The sequence below is a fragment of the Rhinoderma darwinii genome, chromosome 4 (assembly GCF_050947455.1).
Source record: "Rhinoderma darwinii isolate aRhiDar2 chromosome 4, aRhiDar2.hap1, whole genome shotgun sequence".
Lineage (NCBI taxonomy): Eukaryota > Metazoa > Chordata > Amphibia > Anura > Rhinodermatidae > Rhinoderma > Rhinoderma darwinii.
Window position 1 is genome coordinate 283,885,897 of NC_134690.1, and position 23,643 is coordinate 283,909,539.

General features: G+C 45.3%; 1 protein-coding gene across 1 annotated transcript in view; it reads left to right on the forward strand.

Moving 5' to 3' along the window:
• PLG (plasminogen) overlaps positions 1–23,643 on the forward strand; it is a 107,376-nt gene that overhangs the window by 17,418 nt on the left and 66,315 nt on the right. Inside the window, exons 5-6 of the mRNA XM_075862560.1 lie at positions 1,461–1,600; positions 1,760–1,880. Coding sequence (XP_075718675.1) covers positions 1,461–1,600; positions 1,760–1,880 — 261 coding nt within the window. The remainder of the gene's footprint in view (positions 1–1,460; positions 1,601–1,759; positions 1,881–23,643) is intronic.

Genomic DNA, 23,643 nt, shown 5'->3' on the forward strand with positions numbered 1-23,643 from the left:
TGACCACACATGGCGGAATTCCTCCGCAACTGTCCGCATCAATGCCGCACCTAATCCGGGTTGCGGATTACGGCTGCGGATCTGCACAAAATGTGCAGAAAATTGATGCGGACTGGCCGCTGCGGACTGCAGGAAAAGTGCTTCCCTTCTCCCTATTCAGTGCAGGATAGAGAGAAGGGACAGCACTTTCCCTAGTGAAAGTCAAAGAAATTCATACTTACCGCCCGTTGTCTTGGTGACGCGTCCCTCTTTCGGCATCCAGCCCGACCTCCCTGGATGACGCTCCAGTCCATGTGACCGCTGCAGCCTGTGCTTGGCCTGTGATTGGCTGCAGCCGTCACTTAGAATGAAACGTCATCCTGGGAGGCCGGACTGGAGACAGACGCAGGGAGTTCTCGGTAAGTATGAACTTATATGTTTTTTTACAGATACATGTATATTGAGATCGGTAGTCACTGTCCCGGGTGCAGAAACAGTTACTGCCGATCGCGTAACTCTTTCAGCACCCTGGACAGTGACTATTTACAGACGTCTCCTAGCAACGCTCCCGTCATTACGGGAGCCCCATTGACTTCCTCAGTCTGGCTGTAGACCTAGAAATACATAGGTCCAGCCAGAATGAAGAAATGTCATGGTAGTAAAAACAATACGCTCCGCAGCACACATAAGATCTGCGGACTTCATTGCGGAATTTTGACTCTCCATTGAAGTCAATGGAGAAATTCCGCCATGAGTCCGCAACCAGTCCGCCACTGCTCCGCAACAGACAGAGCATGCTGCGGACACCAAATTCCGCTCCGCAGCCTATGCTCCGCAGCGGAATTGTACGCATCGTGTAAACGAACACTGCTAAATTAAAGTGAAAGTCAATGGAGAAACGGCTCCGCTGCGGATTAACGCTGCGGAGTGTCCGCAGCGGAATTTAAGTGAAATTCCGCCATGTGTGAACCCGCCCTTAGATGTGATCGATAACAGATAAATCCTGCATGTCTGACCCGCTGACCATGAACCTGTCAGAGCCGCTGACCTGATGGATACAGGTTTCATGCTAGATACAGCTTCTCTTTATACATGATGCAAAGCAACTGTATCTCAAAAAGTAAAAATACTTTTTAATAAAAAGTATCTAGAAATTTGCACCAAAAAACTGATAGACATTTTTATTTAAAAAAATATATATATATTTCAAAGGTGTACATAACCTTTAATTAAGATATTATGACATACAATAAATTGTGACGTACAACTTCATAGTCTATGATTTTATGTAGAAGTAACTGTCATCACTTTTACTAATATAATTGCGGTCAGTACAATGACTCTGTGATCAGCAGCACTATAAGAGCAATTGCAAATAAATTATTGACTGGCAGTTTATTGATGTTTTTTTAAATTAATATAGTCCAATATTAGAGTGTTTATTATATTCTTTTTTACTATTCTACATTTGTGTTTTCCAGCTATACACCTACAACTACTCCAAATGCTGGGCTAGACTCAAATTTTTGTCGAAACCCAGATGGAGATCCAAGTGGCCCTTGGTGTTACACTACAGACCCAAATAAACGCTTTGAATTTTGTGACATTCCACAATGTGAAGGTCAGAAGGAGTTTGTGTTTATTAATAGGATAATTAAAGAATGATATTTATGTTGTTAATAGATAGGATATTTTAACTGGTGGGTGAGCATCAGGGGTCTTATATATACACAGTAAAAGGGGTTAAACAAGAATAACACTGGTTTTCAACTTTTTGCAGGAGAATGTTTTCATTGTTCTGGAGAAAATTATAGAGGTAAAATTTCAAAAACAAAGTCTGGCTTGGAGTGTCAAAACTGGGATTCACAAAACCCCCAATCTCATGGCTATAAACCTGAAAGGTAAAATAAATCCAATGATATTAGATACATAGCTTCCTTATGTTTGACAAAATATTTTAACTCAATACAAATTTTCATGTATATAAGAATTAAATGTAAATTAAATGGTAAGCTGGAAAGCAAAAAAAAAAGTCAAGACACTACAAGAAAGTTTAAAGTGTAGCTAAACATTCGACAAACTTCTGACATGTCAAAGTGACATGTCAGAAGTTTGGATTGGTGGGGGTCCGATCACAGAGACCCCCACCAACCGCTAGAACGAAGCAGCTGAAGCACTCGTGTGAGCGCTCAGCTGCTTCGTGTCTGTTCGGCTTTTTCCGGAAATGAATGTATCGGTGTACGGACTCAATACAAAGTTTATGAGCCCGTTCTCCGATACATTTATTTCTGGAAAAAGCTGAACAGAAACTAAGCAGCTAAGCACTCACACGAGTGCTTCATCTACTTCGTTCTAGCGACTGGTGGGGGTCTCAGTGCTCGGACAGTCACTCACGGGGCAGTGCAGAGGAGGAGAAGCATCCTCCACCCGTCGTGAGAACAAGAATAGGTAAGTAATTATGTTATTATTTTTTTATTAGGTACGTACATATGGTGGCATTATACTGTATAGGACAGCATAGGGGAACATTACACTGTATGAGGCAGCTATGGTGGGCATTATACTGTGTGGCAGCTATGGGGGCATTATACTGTATGGGGCAGCTATGGAGGGCATTATACTGTATGGGGCAGCTATAGGGGCATTATACTGTATGGGGCAGCTATGGAGAGCATTATACAGTATGGGGCATTTTTGTTTGTGGGTCTGTGTGGCACTATATACAAGGGGTGGTGCGTTGCCTACAGTGGGGGTCTGTGTGGCACTGTCTACAGTGGGGGGCTGTGTGGTGCTGCCAACAGTGGGGGGCTGTGTTGCACTGTCTACAGTATGGGGGGGCTGTGTGGCACTGTCTACAGTGGGGGGCTGTGTGGCACTGTCTACAGTGGGGGGGGCTGTGTGACAGTCTACTGTGTGGGACTGTGTGGCACTATCTACAGTGGGGGCTGTGTGGCACTGTCTACAGTGGGGGCTGTGTGGTAGTGTCTACAGTGGGGCGCTGCGTGGCACTATCTAGAGTGGGGGGCTGTGTGACACTATCTGCAGTGGGCGGCTGTGTGTGGCACTATCTACAAGAGTGGGGGCTGTGTGGCACTGCTTACAATGGAGGCTGTGTGGCACTATCTACAAGAGTGAGGGCTGTGTGTCACTATCTACAGTGGGGGCTGTGTGGCACTATCTACAAGAAGGGGGATGTGTGGCACTGTCTACAAGACTGGGTTCTGTGTGACACTATCTACAAGAGGGGTTGTGTGTGGCCCCATCTACAAGAGGGGGGCTGTGTGTGGAACTATCTACGATAGGAGGACTGTGTGTGGCACCAGGGCCAGCCTTAAGGGTGTGCGACCTGTGCCTTCGCACAGGGCGCGCATTACTCCAGCAGGTGGAAGGGGGCGCTGCGCTGGCTCCCTTCCCCTGCTTGTTTCAGAAGCGCCTGGGGCAGGCGACTCAGCAGTCGCCTTTCCGCCCGGGCGCTTCTTCACTTAGTGGCCGTCGCTACCGCTGTAGCAGCCATAGCGGCTGCTAGCGGCGACACCGGGCGGTATCTCCCTGCTCCGCTATCTACTAGCGCCACTGTAGCTCCCTGAAGGAGCGAAATCCCAGTGCGGCCACACAGGGATTCCGCTTCTTCAGGGAGCTACAGTGGCGCTATCTACAGGAAGGTGGGGGTTTGTTATCTACAAGGGGGCTGTGGGCTGTGTGGCACTACGTACAAAGGGGCTATGGGCTGTGGGGCACTACCAACAAGGGGGCTGGGGGCTGTGTGGCACTACCTACCAGGGGGCTATGTGGCACTCCCTACCAGGGGGCTGTGTGGCACTCCCAACCAGGGGGAAGTGTGGCACTCTCTACAGGGGGCTGAGTGGTGCTCTCTACAGGGGGCTGTGTGGCGCTCTCTACAGTGGTTTGTGTGGCGCTATCTACAAGGGGGCTGTGAGGCGCTATCTACAAGGGGGCTGTGTGGCGCTATCTACAAGAGGGCTGTGTGGTGCTACCTACAAGGGGGCTGTGTGGCGCTACCTACAAGGGGGCTGTGTGACGCTACCTACAAGGGGACTGTGTGGCGCTACCTACAAGGGGGCTGTGTGGCGCTACCTACAAGGGGCTGTGTGGCGTTACCTACAAGGGGCTGTGTGGCACTACCTACAAGGGGCTGTGTGATTCTATCTACAAGGGGCTATGTGGCGCTACCTACAAGGGGCTGTGTGGCAATACCTACAGGGGGAATCTGTGAGTGGTGGGCTGATGGTTATTTTACTGTGAGTGGTGGGCAGATGGACATTTTACTGTGAGTGGGGGGGCTGATGGTCATTTTACTATGAGTGGGGGGATGATGGTCATATTACTGTGAGTTGGGGGCTGATGGTCATTTTACTGTGAGTGGGGGGCTGATGGTCATTTTATTGTGAGTGGGGGGCTGATGGTCATATTACATATTATCTTCAAGTGGTTTCCGCCTCTGACCTCCAGTTGAAATTAATAGGAGGCAGAAAATAACTGCGGCGCTTGTTTGGTGCTTTTTTTCCCTGCGTCTTTTGCATTCGCTTCAACGGCTTGAGAAAAAACACACAAAAAAAAGTCAAACAATGCTGTCACTTCCTGAAGGAATTTTGAGGCAGATTTTTTTTGCCTTACAAAAAAATGTGTGTAAACATACCCTACGAGTGTAGTGCTTTTTTTTTTTAAGCTGTTTCCTGTCTTTCTCGAAACAATTTTTGGTAAGGGTGCCCTGAGGAAATTACATTTTTCCAGTACTGCCTCGAATCTGAAAAGGTTTGGAAACTCTGCACTAGGCTACAGGATCCCATTGTGGAGCAGCTCAGTTTGTCGTAGGAACGGGGCCTAGGTGAGTACAATTTTTGTTTTGTTTGGGGGCACTGTCTACTAGGGGGAGGTGGGGGGGCTGTATGGCATTATATACAAGGAGGAGGTGGGGGTTTATGGCACTGTCTACTGGGAGGCTGTATGGCAAAATCTACAGGGGGGCACAATACTGTGTGGGGGCCCATAATACTGTGGGCACAATTAGAGGACAAAATACTGTGTCCTTGAAGGGGTTGTAATATATTATATTATTAAATATTATTATTATACTGTATGGGGGCACTAAATTGGCATTATAATTTTTTATGGGGCACCGAAAGACCATTTAGCACGGGGCGCCATCTATCCTAAGGCCAGCCCTGTGTCTCACTATCTACAAGAAGGGGCTGTTAGCATTATCTACAAGGGGGGGGGCTGTTTGGCCCTATCTACAAGAGGGGGGGCTGTGTGGCCCTATCTACAAGAGGGGGCTGTGTGGCACTATCTACAAGAGGGGGGCTGTGTGTGGCACTATCTACAGGGGGCTGTGTGTGGCACTATTACTGTGTAGGGCCTAAAGGGGGGTACTATTATAGTGTGTGGAACCGGGGGTGCATTATTTCCAGCTGGGGCACTATAAAAGGAGAGGTTTTTGTAGAGGGTGGGGAGGTGCTAGAAAAGCGAGAAGCCAAAGATGTTTGTGTTGCAAATTCTGCAGAGGTGATTCGTAGTCGGAAGAAGGCGTCAGGGCAATTTGGGCCGGATGAAGAAGAAAAGGAAAAGTTAGCCACAGGAAATGACAAAAATGTCTGATAAATGTGGGTCCCAGCTCTGGGACCTTCACCTATATCTAGAGCTAACCGCAGAATCAACGCAGAGACCAGTGGAGAGAGTGTCGCGCATGGGAGCACCTCATTTTTTCTGTTGTATGGTTGTTATGTAAAAAGCCAAAGAGCTCTTGCTCCGCTGTTTCCGTAACTCCCATTGAACAGAATGGAGAGAGCTACGCGCAACCCTCTATCCACTAGTCTTCACCTGGATTCTGCGATCAGTTCTAGATATAGGTGCAGGTCCCAAAACTGGGACCAGCATCAATCAGCCATTTTTGGCATTTCCTGCAAAATATGCCATATATGTCTAAGATGGGAAACCTCCTTTAACCCCTTTAACCCCTTCACGCTCAGCGACGTACTATTCCGTTGTGCTAAGTATATAGTTTGCTCTCAGCGACGGAATAATACATTGCGGGAGTAACTGCCATTTCGGCCGTCTTCCCGACATATGCAGGAGCTGTGACAGCTGCTGTCTCGTACAGCAGTTGCCGCAGCTCCTATAGCGGGGAACGATCGCTGTGTCCCCACTGATTAACCCCTTAAAAGCCGCATTCAATACCGATCGCGGCTTTTTAGGGGTTAAGCTTCCATCGCCGGCTTGCTACACAATAGCGGCCGGCGATGGTGACTATGGCAACCGGACACCTAACAATGTTGTCCGGCTATGCCATCGACGGAAGCCTAGTGGGTCCTGACAAAGTCAGGACCCACTATGTTTGCTGTCAGTGAGTAGCTGACAGCTCTAATACACTGCACTACGCATGTAGTGCAGTGTATTAGATTTGCGATCAGGGCCTCCTGCCCTCAAGTCCCCTAGTGGGACAAAGTAATAAAGTTAAAAAAAGATGTGTGAAAATAAAAGTTTTAAAAGTAATAAAAGTAAAAATCCCCCTTTTTCCCTTATCAGTCATTTATTATTAATAAAAATATATAAACAAACAAATAAACTATACATAATTGGTATCGCCGCGTCTGTAACGACCTGAACAACAAAATTATTTCATTATGTATCCCACGCTGTGAACGCTGTAAAAGAAAATAATAATAATAATAATAATAATTACCAGAATCACAATTGTTTGGTCACTTCACCTCCCAAAAAAAGGAATAAAAAGAGATCAAAAAGTCGCATGTACCTAAAAATGGTACTGATCGAAACTACAGTTTGTTACGCAAAAAACAACTCCTCTCACGGCTTTCTTGATGGAAAAATAAAAAAGTTCTGGCTCTTAGAATAAGGCAACACAAAAAGTACATGATTTTTTACAAAAAGTATTTTATTGTGCAAACGCCATAAGACATAAAAAAACTATAAACATATGGTATCACCGTAATCGTATCGCGCCGCAAAATAAAGTGAATATGTCATTATAGCGCACGGTGAGTGCTGTAAAAAGATAGAATAAAAAAAAAAGTAGAATTGCTGTTTTTTAGTCACCACGCCACTTAAAAATAGAATAAAAACTGATCAAAAAGTCGCATGCACCCCATGAAAACTACAATGAATTCCTCAAGGTGTCTAGTTTCCAAAATGGGGTCACTTTTGGTGGGTTTCCACTGTTTTGGCACCACAAGAACTCTTCAAATCGGAGATGGTGCCTAATAAAAAGGCGGCCTCAAAATCCACTAGGTGCTCCATTGCTTCGGAGGCCGGTGCTTCAGTCCATTACCGCACTAGGGCCACATGTTGAATATTTCTTAAAACTGCAGAATCTGGGCAATAAGTATTAAGTTGCGTTTCTCTGGTGAAACTTTTTGTGTTATAGAAAAAAATGAAATAAAAAGTTTTTCGGACAAAAAAAAAAAAAGTTAATTTCACCTCTACTTTGCTCTAAATTCCCGTGAAACACCTAAAGGGTTCATAAACTTTCTAAATGCTGTTGTGAATACTTTGAGGGGTCTAGTTTCTAAAATGGGGTGTTTCATAGGGGTGTCTAATATATAGGCCCCTAAAGCAAAAAAATAAATTAGGCAATACTTCGCTTCTTACATTATACTGATAATGAGCAGGGCCCACCTTGAGATGGCCACAGTTTTGACCGTTTGTATAAACTGAGTCCCCTATTAGACCGTTTCAGTGCCCAGTTTTCCCAAGCATACACCCCTGAGAAGTGTATTTCTATTGATGAGTCCTTGGTACATTTTAAAGGGAGGCCTCAATTCCGCCAGTACCTGCCGAGTAAAAGGGCAAGGTATGGCATGAAGATGTATAAGCTGTGCGAGAGTGCATCAGGGTATACCTACAAATTTAGGATATTTGTAGGGAAGGACACCAGTATTCAGCCCCCAGAATGCCCCCCCCCCCTTACTGGGAGTTAATGCAAAAATTGTGTGGGATTTGGTGCACCCACTGCTAGACCATGGTTACCACCTCTACCTTGATAATTTTTATACCAGCGTCCCACTCTTCAAGTGCCTCGCTTCCAGAAGTACTGCGGCATGCGGCACTGCTAGAAGAAATCTGAGAGGCCTCTCTAAGTTTCTGCTTGGGCAAACACTCAGAAGGGGTGAGAGCAGGGAGAAATATAGCAGCAACATATTGTGTTTTAAGTACAAGGACAAGAGAGATGTCCTTGTATTGACAATAATACATGGCCACACCAGTACCCATGTACCTGTATGAGGTACCAGTACAGAGACTCCCAAACCAGACTGCATCCTGGACTACAATAGGTACATGGGAGGGGTGGACTTGTCAGATCAAGCCCTTAAGCCCTACAGCGCCATGCGGTGTGGTATAAGAAGCTGGCCGGGCACCTCATACAGATGGCATTGTACAATGCGTACGTGCTACGTCGATGTACAGACCAGACGGGAACTTTCCTGAAATTTCAAGAGGTGGTTATCATGAACCTAATCTTTAGGGACCAAGAAGGGGGCACCCAATACTTCTGAAGCGAGGCCACACGCATCTTACCAGGGCAACACTTTCCAGAAGAAGTTCCCCAAACTGGCAAGAAGGGAAAAAGTCAAAAGAGGTGCAAAGTCTGCTATAAGAGGGGGATAAGGGAGGACACAATATATCAATGTGACACGTGTACCGAAAAACCAGGGCTCTGTATGAAAGTGTTTTTCAAATTTACCATACATCCCTTAGATTTTTAATCTAACCTGACGCACTCCGCACAGCTTATCCCCCCTCATCTTTCCCTTCTGAGCCCTGCTGTGTGCCCAGGCAGGTGATAACAGCCACATGTAGGGTATTTCCGTGCCCAGGAGAACCGACATTAGAGTTTATGGGGTGTATGTCTCTGGTGGCGCATGCTGGGCACAATATATTGGACACTGAAATGGCATAGATATATAGAAAATTGCAAATCTCACACTGCACCATCTGCTACGCATTACCTATTACATAATACCTGTGGGGTCAAAATGCTCACAACACCTCTAGATGAGTTTCTTAAGGGGTGTAGTTTTTAAAATGGGGTCACTTCTCGGGGGTTTCAACTGTACTGGTACCTCAGGGGCTTCTGCATACATGACTTAGCACCAGAAAAGCTCCAGTAGGCCAAATGGTGGTCCTTTCCTTCTGAGCCCTCACATGGGCCCAAACGGAAGTTTATCACCACAAATGGGGTATTGCCACACTTAGGACAAATTGGGCAACAAAATGGGGTATTTTGTTCCCTGTGAAAATAAGAAATTTTGACCAAAAATGACATCTTATTGGAAAAAATGACATTTTTTAAATTTCACAGCCCAATTCAAGTACGTGCTGTGAAAAACTGTGCGGTCAAAATGGTCACAACAACCATAAATCAATTCCTTGAGGGGTGTAGTTTCCAAAATGGGGTCACTTCTGGTGGGTTTCCATTGCTTTGATGCCTCTGGGGCTCTGCAAATGCGACATGGCACCCGAAAACCAATCCAGCAAAATCTGGACTCCAACAAACACATAGCGCTCCGTTCCTTCTGAGCCCTCCCATGGGCCCAAACAGCAGTTTATCACACCAAATGGGGTATTGCCGCACTCAGGACAAATTGGCCAACAAAATGGGGTATTTTATTTCCTGTGAAAATATATTTTTTTTTATCAAAGATGACATCTTATTGGAAAAAAAATAATTTTTTTAATTTCACAGCCCAATTCAAATACATGCTGTGAAAAAACTGTGTGGTCAAAATGGTAACAACAACCATACATGAATTCCTTGAGGGGTGTAGTTTACAAAACGGGATCACTTTTGGGGGATTCCTACTGTTTTGGTACCTCAACACCTCTTCAAACCTGGCATGCTGCCTGAAATATATTCTAATAAAAAAAAGAGGCCCAAAAAAGCACTAGGTGCTTCTTTGCTTCTGGGGCTTGTGTTTTAGTCCACGAGCACACTAGAGACACATGTTGGGCATTTCTAAAATCTGCAGAATCTGGACAATACATATTTAGTAGTGTTTCTCTGGTAAAACCTTCTGTGATACAGAATTTTTTTTTAATAATATTGAAATTCAGCAAGAAAAATGAAATTTGCAAATTTCACCTCCACTTTGCTTTAATTCCTGTGAAATTCCTAAAGGGTTAAAAAACTTTTTAAATGCCGTTTTGAATACTTTGAGGGGTCCAGTTTTTAAAATGGGGTGTTTTATTGGGGTATCTAATACTTAGGCCCCTCAAAGCCACTTCAGAACTGAACAGGTACCTTAAAAAATGGCTTTGGACATTTTCTTAAAAATATGAATATATTGCTGTTTATGTTCTAAGCCTTGTAACGTCCAAGAAAAAAAAAAATGTTCAAAAAATGATGCCAATCTAAAGTAGACATATGGGAAATTTGAACTAGTAACTATTTTGGGGGATATAACCATCTGTTTTACAAGCAGATGGATTTAAATTCAGAAAACATCTATTTTTTCAAAATTTTCTCTAAATGTTGCCATTTTTCACAAATATACACTGAATATATCGAACAAATTTTACCACTAACATAAAGCCCAATATGTCACAAGAAAACAGTCTCAGAATCGCTTGGATAGGTTTAAGCATTCCGACGTCTTTACCACATAAATGGAAATATGTCAGATTTCAAAAATGGGCTCAGAGCCTTAAAGGAACAGTGTCATCACAATTTTTTTTTTAATATGTTAAAGATGTTAGTGCTTTATTAAAAACGTTTATATTTATTTGTGTGTTTGTGTTTTACTTTTTCTTATTTTTACACTTTTTCTTCCCTATGGGGGCTGCCATTTTTTTTTCCATTTCTGTATGTGTCGATTAACGACACGACCAGACATGGAATACGGCAGCCACAGTCCCATAGGGACTGCGAACGGGGCCCGTTCCATCCACTAACATGTACGCCGTCTGTGTGGGAACTGCGCATGCGCCGCTCCCACACAGTCCAATTTGAAATGCGCGCCGTCCGGCGCCATTTTCCTGTGGACCGGAAGTCGCGGCCGGACAGTAAGATTACTACTTCCGGTCGCGGCTTCCGGACTTGTGCACTTGGACCAGCGGCAGCAGACGGAGCGGACGGGCCGGAGGGAGCCGTGGCGGCAGGAGCAGGTAAGAGATTTCTATGTATGTTCGTGTTTGTGTACGTTTACTACTGTATGTAAACCTATTACACTGTGTGTTAGCTCAAAAAATGGCGACACACAGTGTAGGAGGTTAGACCGTTCAAACCCCTCGTTTATCCCGGCACTAGCCAGGATAAAGGAGGGGGGGGGATGCTGAGAGCTCACTAGAGCGAGGGCTTTTTACCCAATTTTGCAATGCTGCAATTTTGGGAATAGCTCCATCTAGTGACCAGCAATGGGAAATATTATAAATTAGAATTAATTTATAATATTTCCTGACTCGTGAAAAAAATAAAAAAAATTTGAACAATGTTTAATCACCTACACACTAAATGTTTAATTAAAAAAAAACAACATGTTTTTCTGGCAACACATTCCCTTTAAGGCCAAAAGAAGGCTGCGTCCTTAACCCCTTCCCTCTTTGGCCACTTTTGACCTTCCTGACAGAGCCTCTTTTTTCAAATCTGAGATGTTTCACTTTATGTGGTAATAACTCCGGAATGCTTTTACCTATCCAAGCGATTCTGAGATTGTTTTCTCGTGACACATTGGACTTTATGTTACTGCCAAAATTTGCCCGATACATTCAGTATTTAATTGTGAAAAACACCAAAATTTTTGCAAAAAATTGCAAAAATTAGCATTTTTCTCAATTTAAATGTATCTGCTTGTAAGACAGGCAGTTATACCACACAAAAATGTTGCTAACTAACATCCCCCATATGTCTACTTTAGATTAGCATCGTTTTTTGAACATCATTTTATTTTTTAGGACGTTACAAGGCTTAGAACTTTAGCAGCAATTTCTCACATTTTCAAGAAAATTTCAAAATGCTATTTTTACAGGGGCCAGTTCAGTTGTGAAGTGGCTTTGAGGTCCTTAGATATTAGAAACCCCCAATAAGTCACCCCATTTTAAAAACTGCACCCCTCAAAGTATTCAAAACAGCATTTAGAAAGTTTTTTAACCCTTTAGACATTGCGCAGGAATTAAGGCAAAGTAGAGGTGAAATTTACAAAGTTCATTATTTTTTTCCAGAAATTCATTTTGAATCAATTTTTTTTGTACCACAGAAGGTTTTACCCAAGAAATGCAACTCAATATTTATTGCCCAGGTTCTGCAGTTTTAGGAAATATCCCACATGTGGCTTTAGTGTGCTACTGGACTGAAGCACCAGCCTCAGAACCAAAGGAGCACCTGGTGGATTTTGGGCCTCCTTTTTTTAGAATATATTTTAGGCACCATGTCAGCTTTGAACAGGTCTTGTGGAACTAAAACAGTGGAAACCCCCCAAAGGTGACCCCATTTGGGAAACTACACTCCTCTAGGAATTTATCTAGGGGTGTAGCAAGCATTTTGATTGGCCAGTTTTTTGCAGAAATTTTTGCAAGTAGGCTGTGAAAATGAAAATCTACATTCTTTCAAATAAAATGTAGGTTTAGCTAATTTTTTTTCATTTCCACAAGGACTAAAGGAGAAAAAGCACCACAACATTTGTAGAGCAATTTCTCCCGAGTAAAACAATACCCCACATGTGGTCATAGACGGCTGTTTGGACACACGGCGAGGCTGAGAAGGGAAAGAGCGCCATTTGGCTTTTGGAACTCAAATTTAGCAGGAATGGTTTGCGGAGGCCATGTCGCATTTGCAAAGCTCCTGAGGGGACAAAACAGTGGAAACCCCCAACAAGTGAACCCATTTTGGAAACTACACCTGTAAAGGATCTGCCAGGCACTACGTCTGTGGAGACTCCCAGGGTTAATCAGTCGACACCTGAGGCCAGACCTCTTAGACTGACACCGGCTCCCACCAATCAGGGTGGCAGGCTCAGGAGTGGGAGAGCCTATCGCGGCCTGGTCAGTCAGAGTTAGCTCCGCCCCCTGTCCATTTATACCTGCAGTTTTCTCTTCCTCATTGCTTGTTATTCTTTTGGATTCCTGGCCCCACTGCTGCTTGCTCCAGCCTGCTTCTGCCGTGCTTCTGCCTTGCTGCAGTTCTCCTTGACTTGACTTGCTTTGCTTTGCTTTGCCCCTGGCTTGCTTCTGTCTCCGTGCCCGCTCGGGTTACTCACTTCGTCCTGGTCCTGACTGTTCGTTCGCCGCTCCGTTTCCGCGTGGCGTTCCGTGGCTACTGCCCCTTCCCTTGCGTGTTCCCTGTTTGTTTTCCTGTGCACTTAGACAGTGTAGGGACCGCCGCCCAGTTGTACCTCGTCGCCTAGGGCGGGTCGTTGCAAGTAGGCAGGGACAGGGCGGTGGGTAGATTAGGGCTCACTTTCCCTTCACCTCCTTCCTGCCATCACAGAATAACAAGCCCTTACCTAGTCTACCATTTCTCCTACGCTGTCGCTATCATGGACCCCCTTGAGACCCTGACCCAGCAGATGCAGGGCCTCTCCCTACAGGTCCAGGCCCTGGCCCAAAGGGTTGGGCGCACCACCTCACCTCTAGAACCCGACCTCAAGTTACCTGACCGGTTTTCAGGGGACCGTAAGACGTTTCTCTCCTTCCGGGAGAGTTGCAGACTATATTTCCGCCTTAAGCCCCACTCCTCAGGTTCCGAGAACCAGCGGGTGGGTATCATCATATCCCGACTCCAGGAAGGGCCCCAAGAGTGGGCCTTCTCCTTGGCTCCTGACGCCCCTGAACTTTCCTCTGTTGATCGTTTTTTCTCTGCCCTCGGACTCATTTACGACGAGACTGACAGGACTGCTTTAGCCGAGAGTCAGTTGGTGACCTTACGTCAGGGTAGGAGACCGGTTGAGGAATACTGTTCTGATTTTAGGAAGTGGTGCGTAGCTTCTCAGTGGAACGATCCGGCCCTAAGGTGCCAGTTTAGGTTAGGATTATCTGACGCCCTGAAGGATCTGCTGGTTAGCTACCCCTCGTCTGACTCTCTTGACCAGGTTATGGCCCTAGCAGTACGACTTGACCGACGTCTCAGGGAACGTCAGCTAGAACGCTTCAGTGTGCTCCCCTCTGACTTTTCTGCGATCCCCCCCGAGGTCCCGCCTCCTCGCCCCTCCACGGAGGACTCGGAGGTACCTATGCAACTCGGGGCCTCCATGTCCCCTCGACAACGTAGGGAGTTTCGCAGAATGAACGGTCTCTGCTTCTACTGTGGGGACGACAAGCATCTACTGAACACCTGTCCCAGGCGCAAGAATAAGAAGCCGGAAAACTTCCGCGCCTAAGTGATCATCGGGGAGGTCACTTGGGCGCACAGGTATTTCCCGTTAATGTGAAACGCAATAAAATTTTGCTTCCCTTTCAGGTCTCGTTTGCTGGCCGGTCTGCCACGGGCAGTGCTTTCGTGGATTCTGGCTCATCTGCTAATATCATGTCTGTGGAATTTGCTATGTCTCTAAAGATGCCTTGTATTGATTTACCTTATCCTATCCCTGTAGTAGGAATCGACTCTACTCCCCTTGCTAATGGTTATTTTACTCAGCATACTCCTGTTTTTGAACTCCTGGTTGGCTCCATGCATTTGGAGCAGTGCTCTGTACTGGTAATGCAGGGATTATCGTCTGATCTGGTTTTAGGCCTTCCCTGGTTGCAGTTGCATAATCCCACGTTTGATTGGAATACTGGGGATCTCACCAAATGGGGTAATGAATGTCTTATGTCATGTCTTTCTGTTAACTCTATTTCTCCCCGGGAGGAGGTAAACACGCTTCCTGAGTTCGTTCAGGACTTCACCGATGTGTTTTCTAAGGAGGCCTCCGAGGTGTTGCCCCCCCATAGAGATTACGATTGCGCTATCGATTTGGTGCCTGGTGCCAAGCTTCCTAAAGGTAGGATATTTAATCTTTCATGTCCTGAACGTGAAGCCATGAGGGTGTATATCCAGGAATGCCTGGCCAAGGGTTTCATTCGCCCCTCGACTTCTCCTGTAGGTGCTGGCTTCTTCTTCGTGGGGAAGAAGGATGGTGGTCTTAGGCCGTGCATTGATTATCGTAACCTGAATAAGGTCACTGTAAGGAACCAGTACCCACTTCCTTTGATTCCGGATCTTTTTAATCAGGTTCAGGGAGCCCAATGGTTTTCTAAGTTCGATCTACGGGGGGCATATAACCTTATCCGCATCAAAGAGGGGGATGAGTGGAAAACTGCGTTCAACACACCCGAGGGTCATTTCGAATACCTGGTCATGCCCTTTGGGTTGTGTAACGCCCCTGCTGTCTTCCAGAATTTTATTAATGAAATCCTGAGAGAGTACCTGGGTAATTTTCTTGTTGTGTACCTTGATGACATACTGGTGTTTTCCAAGGACTGGTCCTCTCACGTGGAGCATGTCAGGAAGGTGCTCCAGGTCCTTCGGGAGAATAATCTGTTTGCTAAGACTGAAAAATGTGTCTTTGGGGTACAGGAGATACCATTTTTAGGGCAAATCCTCACTCCTCATGAATTCCGCATGGACCCTGCCAAGGTTCAAGCTGTGGCGGAATGGGTCCAACCTGCCTCCCTTAAGGCGTTACAGTGTTTTTTAGGGTTCGCCAACTATTACAGGAGATTTATTGCCAACTTCTCGGTCGTCGCTAAGCCTCTTACGGACCTTACCCGCAAGGGTGCTGATGTCCTCCATTGGCCCCCTGAGGCCGTCCAGGCCTTTGAGACTCTCAAGAAGTGCTTTATCTCGGCCCCCGTGCTGATTCAGCCCAACCAAGAGGAGCCATTTATTGTGGAGGTTGACGCTTCCGAGGTGGGAGTGGGGGCCGTCTTGTCCCAGGGTACCAGCTCCCTCACCCATCTCCGCCCCTGTGCTTACTTCTCTAGGAAGTTTTCGCCCACGGAGAGTAACTATGATATTGGCAACCGCGAACTTCTAGCCATTAAATGGGCTTTTGAGGAGTGGCGGCACTTCCTGGAGGGGGCCAGACACCAGGTAACGGTCCTTACGGATCACAAGAATCTGGTTTTCCTAGAATCGGCCCGGAGGCTTAATCCTAGACAAGCTCGGTGGGCACTATTCTTTACCAGATTTAATTTCTTGGTTACCTATAGGGCTGGGTCCAAGAATATTAAGGCTGATGCTCTGTCACGTAGTTTCATGGCCAATCCTCCTTCCGAGAAGGATCCCGCTTGTATTTTACCCCCTGGTATAATCGTCTCTGCCACGGATTCTGATTTAGCTTCTGATATCGCGGCTGATCAGGGTGCAGCTCCCGGGAACGTCCCTGGGGACAAACTGTTTGTTCCCCTGCAATACCGGCTGAGGGTACTCAGGGAAAACCATGACTCCGCTCTATCTGGTCATCCTGGCATCTTGGGCACCAAACACCTCATTACCAGAAACTATTGGTGGCCTGGGTTGCCTAAAGATGTTAGGGCTTACGTCGCCGCTTGTGAGGTTTGCGCTAGGTCCAAAACCCCTAGGTCCCGACCTGCGGGCCTACTACGTCCCTTGCCCATTCCCCAGAGACCTTGGACCCATATCTCCATGGATTTTATCACCGATTTGCCTCCATCTCAGGGCAAGTCGGTGGTGTGGGTGGTAGTCGACCGCTTCAGCAAGATGTGCCACTTTGTGCCCCTTAAGAAGCTACCTAACGCCAAGACGTTAGCTTCTTTGTTTGTGAAACACATCCTGCGTCTCCATGGGGCCCCAGTCAATATCGTTTCGGACAGAGGGGTACAATTTGTTTCCTTATTTTGGAGAGCCTTTTGTAAAAAGTTGGAGATTGATCTGTCCTTCTCCTCCGCCTTCCATCCCGAAACTAACGGCCAAACGGAAAGGACCAACCAATCCCTGGAACAATATTTAAGGTGTTTCATCTCTGACTGTCAATTCGATTGGGTCTCATTCCTTCCCCTTGCTGAATTTTCCCTGAATAACCGGGTCAGTAACTCGTCAGGGGTCTCCCCGTTTTTCTGTAATTTCGGGTTTAACCCAAGGTTCTCCTCCGTCTCCCCTGGTTGTTCCAATAATCCTGAGGTAGAGGATGTTCATCGGGAACTGTGCACTGTCTGGGCCCAGGTTCAGAAGAACCTAGAGGCGTCCCAGAGCGCACAAAAGATTCAGGCGGATAGTAGACGTTCTGCTAACCCCCGGTTTGTCGTCGGGGATTTGGTCTGGTTGTCGTCCAGGAACTTGCGCCTTAAGGTCCCGTCCAGGAAGTTTGCTCCCCGATTTATTGGGCCTTATAAGGTCATTGAAGTCCTCAACCCTGTATCCTTCCGTCTGGAGCTGCCCCCATCCTTCCGCATACACGACGTCTTTCATGCTTCCCTCCTTAAACGCTGCTCCCCGTCCTGGTCCCCCTCTAGGAAACCTCCTGTTCCCGTTCTCACCCCTGAGGGGGTGGAATTCGAGGTGGCCAAGATTATGGACAGTAGGATGATCCAGGGCTCCCTCCAGTACCTGGTCCATTGGAGAGGATACGGGCCGGAGGAGAGGACTTGGGTACCTGCTCGAGATGTTCACGCTGGGGTATTGGTCAGGAGGTTCCACCTTCTCTTCCCCACTAAACCGGGTCCTCTTAGTAAGGGTCCGGTGGCCCCTCATAAAAGGGGGAGTACTGTAAAGGATCTGCCAGGCACTACGTCTGTGGAGACTCCCAGGGTTAATCAGTCGACACCTGAGGCCAGACCTCTTAGACTGACACCGGCTCCCACCAATCAGGGTGGCAGGCTCAGGAGTGGGAGAGCCTATCGCGGCCTGGTCAGTCAGAGTTAGCTCCGCCCCCTGTCCATTTATACCTGCAGTTTTCTCTTCCTCATTGCTTGTTATTCTTTTGGATTCCTGGCCCCACTGCTGCTTGCTCCAGCCTGCTTCTGCCGTGCTTCTGCCTTGCTGCAGTTCTCCTTGACTTGACTTGCTTTGCTTTGCTTTGCCCCTGGCTTGCTTCTGTCTCCGTGCCCGCTCGGGTTACTCACTTCGTCCTGGTCCTGACTGTTCGTTCGCCGCTCCGTTTCCTCGTGGCGTTCCGTGGCTACTGCCCCTTCCCTTGCGTGTTCCCTGTTTGTTTTCCTGTGCACTTAGACAGCGTAGGGACCGCCGCCCAGTTGTACCTCGTCGCCTAGGGCGGGTCGTTGCAAGTAGGCAGGGACAGGGCGGTGGGTAGATTAGGGCTCACTTTCCCTTCACCTCCTTCCTGCCATCACAACACCCCATGAGGAAATTATCTAGGGGTACAGTGAGCAGTTTGACCCCACAGGTGTTTTACAGAACTTATTGGAAGTAGGCCGTAAAAATGAAAATCTACATTTTTTCAAAGAAAATGTAGGTTTAGGTATTTTTTTTTTCATTTCCACAAGGACTGAAGGAGAAAAAGCACCATAAAATTAGTAAAGCAACTTCTCCCGAGTAAAACAATACCCCACATGTGGTCACAAACATCTGTTTGGACACACGGTAGGGCTCAGAACCGAAGCAGCACCATTTGGATTTTGGAATGGTTTCTGGGCGCCATGTCACATTTGCTGAGCCCCTGTAGTACTAGTACAGTGGAAACACCCCAAACGTGACTTCATTTGGGAAACTGCACCCCCTGAGGAATCATCTAGGGGTATAGTGAAAATTTTGATCCCAAACGTTTTTTGCTGAATTAATTAGAATTAAGCCATGAAAATGAAAAATAATTTTTTTTTCCAACAAGATGTAGTTTTAGATCAAGATTTTTCATTTTTACAAGGAATAGAGAAAAAAAGCACCCCAACATTTGTAAAGTAATTTCTCCCGAGTACGGTAACACCCCATATGTGGTTATAATCAGCTGTTTACGTATATGGGAGCATTCAGAATAAAAGGAGCGGTATTTATCTTTTGGAGCGTAGATTTTTCTGGAATGGTTTGCGGACGCAATGTTGCATTTGCAAAACCACTGATGTACCAAACAAAAGTGACCCCGTTTTAGAACTACACCCCTAAAGGCATTTATCAAGGGGTGTAGTGAGAATTTAGACTCCACAGGTGTTTTTCAGGAATGAATACGCCGTGGATGGTGCAAAGTGAAAATTGCAATTTCTCCACTGATCTGCCCATTCACCGCACAATATGTTGTGCCCCTAGAGAATCTTACCCCATAAATTGTTAAGCGGGTTCTCCCGGGTATGGTAATGCCTTACTTGTGGCCATAAATTGCTGTTTGGGCACACTGTAGGGCTAAGAAAGGAAAGACCGCCATTTTGAGCATGGATTTTGCTTGGTAGTTCTGTTTGGGGTTTTGCTGGTATTCAGTTTATAATGTAGGGCATATGTAATCTGTGCGGAGTACATCAGGGCATAATAAGAGGGTATAATAATGGGGTAAATAATACAATTATCCATAGATGTGTGTTACGCTGTGAAGCGATCCGTTATGCGCAGGCCGGTGTCACACTGATAAACGGTTTTCTTTCTTATCCCCTTTTGTAACGCTCTGCACCTTTTGGGGACTTTTTCTCCTTCGTAGTTTGGGAAATATTGCTGGGAAAGTGTTGCGCTGGTATAATACGGGCGCCCTCGCTTCCAGCGGATGTGCTGTGTCCCTTCCCTTTCCTAGTTCCTAAATACTAGGGCCCTGAAACTGAAGGAATGTTCCCCTCCGGCCTGCGCATTGAGATGTTTTTTCATCACCGCATTACTAGTGCCGTAACTTTTTTGTTTTTCAGTTGATTGAGCGGTGTGCGGGCTTGTTTTTTGCGAGACGGGCTGTAGATTTTTGTACCATTTTAGAACACATACGACTTTTTGAGGAAATGACCAAAAACAAGCAATTCTGGAATCGTTTTTTATTGGTTTTTTTATCGGCATCCACAGTGCGCCCTAAATTACATGTTAGCTTTATTCTGCGGGTCGATACGATTACGGCGATACCAAATTAATATAGTTTTTTTTATGTATTGCAGCTTTTGCACAATAAAATCACTGTTTTTATAAAACCATTTGTTTTCTGTGTCGACATATTGTAAGACCCATAACTTTATTATTTTTGCGTGCACAAAGTGGTGTCAGGGATTATTTTTTGCGGGACGGATTGTCGTTTTTATTAGTACTATTTTGGAGTAAATGTGACTTTTTTTTATCACTTTTTATAGCATTTTTTGGAAGGAGATGTGACCTAAAAACAAAGATTCTGGCGTTGTTTTTCATGGTTTTTTTTTACGGCGTTCACCGTGCGGGATAAATTACATAATTGTTTTGTAGTTTGGGTCGTTACGTAAGCGGCGATACCAATTATGTATAGTTTTTTTATGTATTGCAGCTTTTGCACAATAAAATCACTTTTTTTATAAAATCATTTGTTTTCTGTGTCGCCATGTTCTAAGACCCATAACTTTTTTATTTTTGCGTGCACAAAGCGGTGTCAGGGATTATTTTTTGCAGGACGGATTGTCGTTTTTATTAGTACTATTTTGGAGTAAATGTGACTTTTTGAACACTTTTTATAGCATTTTTTGGAAGGAGATGTGACCTAAAAACAAAGATTCTGGCATGGTTTTTCATGTGTTTTTTTTACCGCGTTCACCGTGCGGGATAATTTACATAATAGTTTTGTAGTTTGGGTCGTTTCGGACGCGGCGATACCAATTATGTATAGTTTTTTTATTTTTTACTTTTTTTCCCATAATAAAAGACTTACTATGGGAAAAAAGTCAGTTTAGCTTTATTTTTATTTGAAATGTGTGTGTTTTTATTGTCTTACCACATTTTTACCACTAGGGGACATGAGGGCCTGATGTCCCGATCGCTACTCTAATACACTGCACTACATACATAGTGCAGTGTATTAACGCTGTCAGTTATTCACTGACAGCAAGCCTATGAGGACACGCCACAGGCGGGTCCTCATCGGCTCCCGTACAAGGCAGGCTCGGACGCCATTTTCTGGCGTCCGATTGCCACAGCAACCCAGCGATTGCATTACTATTGAGTGCAGCATCTGAGGGGTTAATCTGCCGGATCGGAGAATAGCTCCGGTCCTGGCAGTTACATGAGGGTGCCAGCTGTATAATACAGCTGTCACCCCGCAGTGATGGTGCCGGCTCTGCTCCTGAGCCCGCACCATCACTGCGCCGTACATATACGGCGCTTTGCGGGAAGCACCTCCCGACAGCGCCGTATATATACGGCGGATGTCGGGAAGGGGTTAAGAGGTTAAGTATGGTCTCATAGCGATTGTGTAGGACTGGTGTCTCACACTATATGGTCACTTTGTGGTGATAATATTGGTCTTTGGTTTTCTACACATGGTTTACTACACAATTAAAGGACGAGTGTCGCGAAAAAATTATTTATTTATAATTATTTATTTGTGTGTTTGTGTTTTACTTTTTTTTATTTTATAACTTTTTCTTGTCTATGGGGGCTGCCATTTTTTTTCCATCTCTGTATGTGTCGATTAACGACACATACAGACATGGAATACGGCACATACAGCCCCATAGTGAATGCGAACGGGACCCGTTCCATCCACTATGCTGTGCGCCGTCCAAATTGAAGGTCTTCGGCCGAGCGACGTCCGGCGCCATTTTCTTGTGGACCAGAAGCCGTGGCCGGACAGTAAGATTACTACTTCCGTTCGCGGCTTCCGGACTTGAGTTCTGAAGCAAGCACTTAGAGCGGAGGGAGCAGACGGAGCGGACGGACCGGAGGGAGCGGCGGCGGCAGGAGCAGGTAAGTTATTTCTGTGTATGTACGTGTTTTACTGTGTGTTTACTACTGTATGTAAACCTACTACACTGTGTGTTAGCTCAAAAAATGGCGACACACAGTGTAGGAGGTTTGACCGTTCAATCCCCTCCTTTCTCCTGGCACTAGCCAGGATAAAGGAGGGGGGATTCTGTGAGCTCACTAGAGTGAGTGTGTATTCTCAAATTTTGCAGCATAAAGCAATGTGGTTGCTTTACCACATGCCAATGCTGCAATTTTGGGAATTGCTCCATCTAGTGGCCAGCACTGGGAAATGTTACAAATTAGAATCTAATTTATAATATTTCCTGACTCGTGAAAAAATTAAAAAAATTAGAACAATGTTTAATCATTTATACACTAACTGTTTAACTAAAAAAAATAAAAATAATTTTCTAGCGACACATTCCCTTTAAGAGTGCTTGCATTATTTCTAAATAGCTGATGGGTGGGCCCCAAGTATTATTTCATCTGGTGTGCCCAAGGTACTCCAGTCCGACACTGGAGATATTTAACCCATATATACGGCTAATCTCATTCATGATCCCAGTAGCGACACAGCTTTGGACACCTCCAATACGAGTGTATAAGGTTTGCATTGCTAGAAAAGCATTCTGAGGTACATCTAAGGCCCTTTAGTGCCAATCTGATAGGTGAATAGTGTAGTATGTTCAGTATTAACCATTGGGTGGTTCTGTGTGAAAAACTATAAGAACTAACTTTTACATTCTTAAAAACTGACCCCAATCTATTGAAATACTTGGGGCCAATTCACTGTTGCATTTGGATCTACCCGGAAGACCATTTACACATATGAACATTTCCGTTAGTTTTCTGTATAATCTAGAAAGACGATCTTTGACCACCCCATCAGCATGGACAAACTCAAGAAATCTAAAATGCACAACTACCATATACTGGGAGTAAGAGAGATTGGTTACCAGACTCTCTAGTTGAAGATAAAAAAAAAAATCTGAAGATCTTACCATTAAACCCCTGTTTACTAATGTATCAAAACTTTTTAGTCTTCCTTCCACAAAAAGTTGTATGCTTAATTTAATTTTCTTTTTTTTATCAAAAAACCATGGAATCCCTCCAGCTCAAGGAAGTAAGAATTGTTCCATATTTGAGTGTATTTCGTTGCGGTCGTTATACTCCCAATCTCTCTAACCACCTGCCAGACCTTATACATTTGAATAAAGAGAAAACTTTTTATAAGGCACTCTAATTAGTTGGTCAGATTCCAAAAGCTCGACCAGTCCATCGAACTTAGGATCTTTGCAAAGATCTACAAGTTACTGGAAGAACGTGTTTTTAACCAATCACAAAAATAAGTAGATTGGGCGGCCAAATAATAGAGTTTAAAATTAGGAGCTGCTAGTCCTCCTAGAGGGAGTATGTTGTGTACTTATACTTCAACCATGGTCTTATCCCTTCCCAAAGAAAGTAATTTATCATGTTTTTCAAGCAGCTGAAGTTTTTCACAGGGGCTGAAACAGAAGGAAATACTGGGAGATTTTAGCTATGCAGCTAAAATGTGAATCCAGAATGTGGAAGAGGAAAAAAAAAAAATCAGAATAGGAACAAGAAAAAAGCATGCTCGATCAGGTTGAGATCTGGTGATTGACTTGGCCATTGCAGAATATGCACTTCTTTGCCTTAAAAAAACACCTGGGTTGCTTTCGCAGTATGTTTATGGTCATCGTCCATCTGTAATGTGAAGCGATGTCGAATAAACCTTGATGCATTTGGTTGAATCTGAGCAGAATGTATATAAACACTAGTGACCCAGTGCCTTCGGCAGCCATGCATTCCCATGCCATCACACTGCCTCCACCATGTTTTACAGAAGATGTGTGCTTTGGATCATGAGCTGTTCCAAGCCTTTTCCATACTTT